Genomic DNA, 2,393 nt, shown 5'->3' with positions numbered 1-2,393 from the left:
CCTCCCCCACGGCGCCCGCCGCCCGCCCCCGTGCCTAGTTTTAAAAGAACTCCAAACTTTCTCCTCTGGGGCCCCGAGACCAGTTGGAACGATTCTCACATTCTCGTCTCCAGAGAGGTCGGGATTGCTGTTCTCGTCGCTGCTCAGCTTCTGCTTCTTGGCCGCTGGCATGTCTGTTCCCGCCGGCGCTGTCGACACTTCCCTCTCGGACATATTCCTCCGCCTCCCTCCAGGTTCCTGCCGCCTCGGGCGGGGCCTCCGCCACACCGCCGTCAAGCAAGCCCGGCCGGAGCCTGCCGCAAAGCTACCGCTGCCGCCGCCAGCTCCGCCGCCCCCCCCACTGTCGCAAATCGCGCCCAGCCGCCGGGGCGGGCGTGCGTGCGACCCCGCCACACTGCTGAAAAAGCGGCGCGCGCGCGCGCGCCCTACTGCGCGGCTTCCTGGCTTCCCTCTCCCGACGCCCGTCCCGCGGCGTTTCCCGCCGCCCTCCCGGCGGTTCGGACGCAGGGGTAGGGTCCGCAGATTGGAGAGGGCAGTATTTTCGTATGGCACCCTCTTCCCCACCACCGCCTCAAAAAAGACGAGGCGGAACTCAAAGGGGAGCTCCCTCACCCCTTCTTCCTTCCAAAGACGTTTCGGCCGCAATTGGCTCAATCCTTCGCTCTCCGACCCGCTGCGAGGGAGCGAAAGTCTGTGGAATGGCCTAGACCACTGCCGGCCCAGGGGAGGGGGACACGCGCTGGAAGCCGCCTCCTGCCCTAGCCCTCCGGGCCAGCCGTCCTTAACGGTCAGCTTGAAAGACAACGTAGTCCAGTTACTCACGGAGCCGTTCGCCACCTCGTTTTCTCTAGAAGACAGAAATTCCCCGACTCCGGACGGCTTGCTATCCGCCACCCCCCGTCCGGCGAATGGGAGCGCTCCGCCGGGAGCTGCGCCTGCGCCGAGCGTGCTCTCGCGCTGGGTTCTCGGGAGTCGCCTCCTCCGGCCCCTCCTCTCCGCGGATTCTAGCTCGCCGTTCCAGGTAGTCTCGTGCCGGGTTCCGACGGGCTCCGAGCCCGTGGGTCAACCCTGGGATGCGCGGAGAATTCTTGCCGGATGTTTTATCTCGCGAAGCTTTTATTGCAATGAATGGTTACTCTCACCCTGTTGGTTGGTGCCGATGTAAATTAAGGTTTTACGTAGAAATAACTTTTAAAAAATGGCATGTTTTCGGGACCAATGATGTACAGCCGCGGTGCTCGTTTTAATTGTGAAAAGATTTTCGAGGCCTTGGAAAATTCCCAAGGCCTATACATCATTGGTCAGCTCCAACTGTGTGTAAGACGATGGGCGATATGTGCAATAGATACAATAAATTTTTAGGAAAAGGCAACAAAATTGTAATACTTGACACCCCCCTCTTCTCATCCCCCAAAATGTGTCTTACTACGATCTGGACTGTTCATAGAAGTCAAATACACATGTGTGTGTCTTCTGTGTCGGTGTGTGTGCTGGGACTTGAACGCAGGCCCTGGGCACTGTTCCTGAGCTTTTTTTCCTACTTGAACCACAGCTCAACTTCAGCGTTTGGGTAGTAAATTGGAGAGTTTCAGGGACTTTCTTGGCCAGGCTGACTTCGATCTCTGGGCCTTGCCTCCCAAGTAGCTAGGATTGCAGGCATGAGCAGCTGGTCCCCTGCTATATGGCAAATACACTTGTGAGTCTTGTGGGTATACGGGATGAGTTAATAAGCCCAGTAACAACAAAACAAAAAGCAATAAGCCCTGTAACAGTGAACAGCAGGGAAAGGAAAATGATAGCCCAGCACCCCTTTTAGGATATATACTTGTGACTATTTCTCTTTCTGTCCCTCAGTGGCCTCATCAGTGGAATGAGGAGGCAAGGAGACCTGACACTTTTTTTTATTTATTTATTTTTATTATTTAAGTGGTTGTACAAAGAAGTTCCCATTCTACAAAACAGTATATGAATACAGGGTGTCTGACACCATTGTCACCCATCACTCCTAACCCATCCCTTCTCTCACTTTTTTTTAAAAATTGAGATTAGGTAATTATGTAAATTTCACTTATTTCACAGTACTGTGGAATAGTGATACTTAAAGTCGCAAACACATTTTAACTTTCACAAGGCACATTGTCATTATCATGGTCAAATACAGTTTGTGAATTCTATGAGCTTTGACAATACAAATTATTTTTTCCACATCAGGTGATGTTTATATTTCCATATGCTTACTGTAGGTTGTTCCTTGAGTACTCACTTAACAGCATTACATATTTTCTTTTAGATTTCATTTCCTTTTCCCCAAAGATTACCTGACCCCAAAGATTACCTGTGACTAGTGTTGTTTCCATAACATACCAAGATTTTCATTATCTGCAGATTACCAA

General features: G+C 52.0%; 1 protein-coding gene across 2 annotated transcripts in view; it reads right to left on the bottom strand.

The window, feature by feature from the left end:
- Eed (embryonic ectoderm development) overlaps nucleotides 1-793 on the bottom strand; it is a 48,655-nt gene extending 47,862 nt beyond the window's left edge. The window contains exon 1 of one of the 2 annotated variants that reach the window (XM_013014159.1): nucleotides 100-793. In XM_013014159.1, coding sequence (XP_012869613.1) covers nucleotides 100-213 — 114 coding nt within the window. In that variant the 5' untranslated portion in view covers nucleotides 214-793. The remainder of the gene's footprint in view (nucleotides 1-99) is intronic. The other variant, XM_013014160.1, reaches the window with a different exon arrangement.
- Between the last annotated feature and the right edge of the window lie 1,600 nt (nucleotides 794-2,393).

Source organism: Dipodomys ordii, unplaced genomic scaffold, assembly GCF_000151885.1.
Source record: "Dipodomys ordii isolate 6190 unplaced genomic scaffold, Dord_2.0 Scaffold22, whole genome shotgun sequence".
NCBI classification, from domain to species: Eukaryota; Metazoa; Chordata; class Mammalia; order Rodentia; family Heteromyidae; genus Dipodomys; species Dipodomys ordii.
This window is presented reverse-complemented; position numbering and strand designations above follow the sequence as displayed.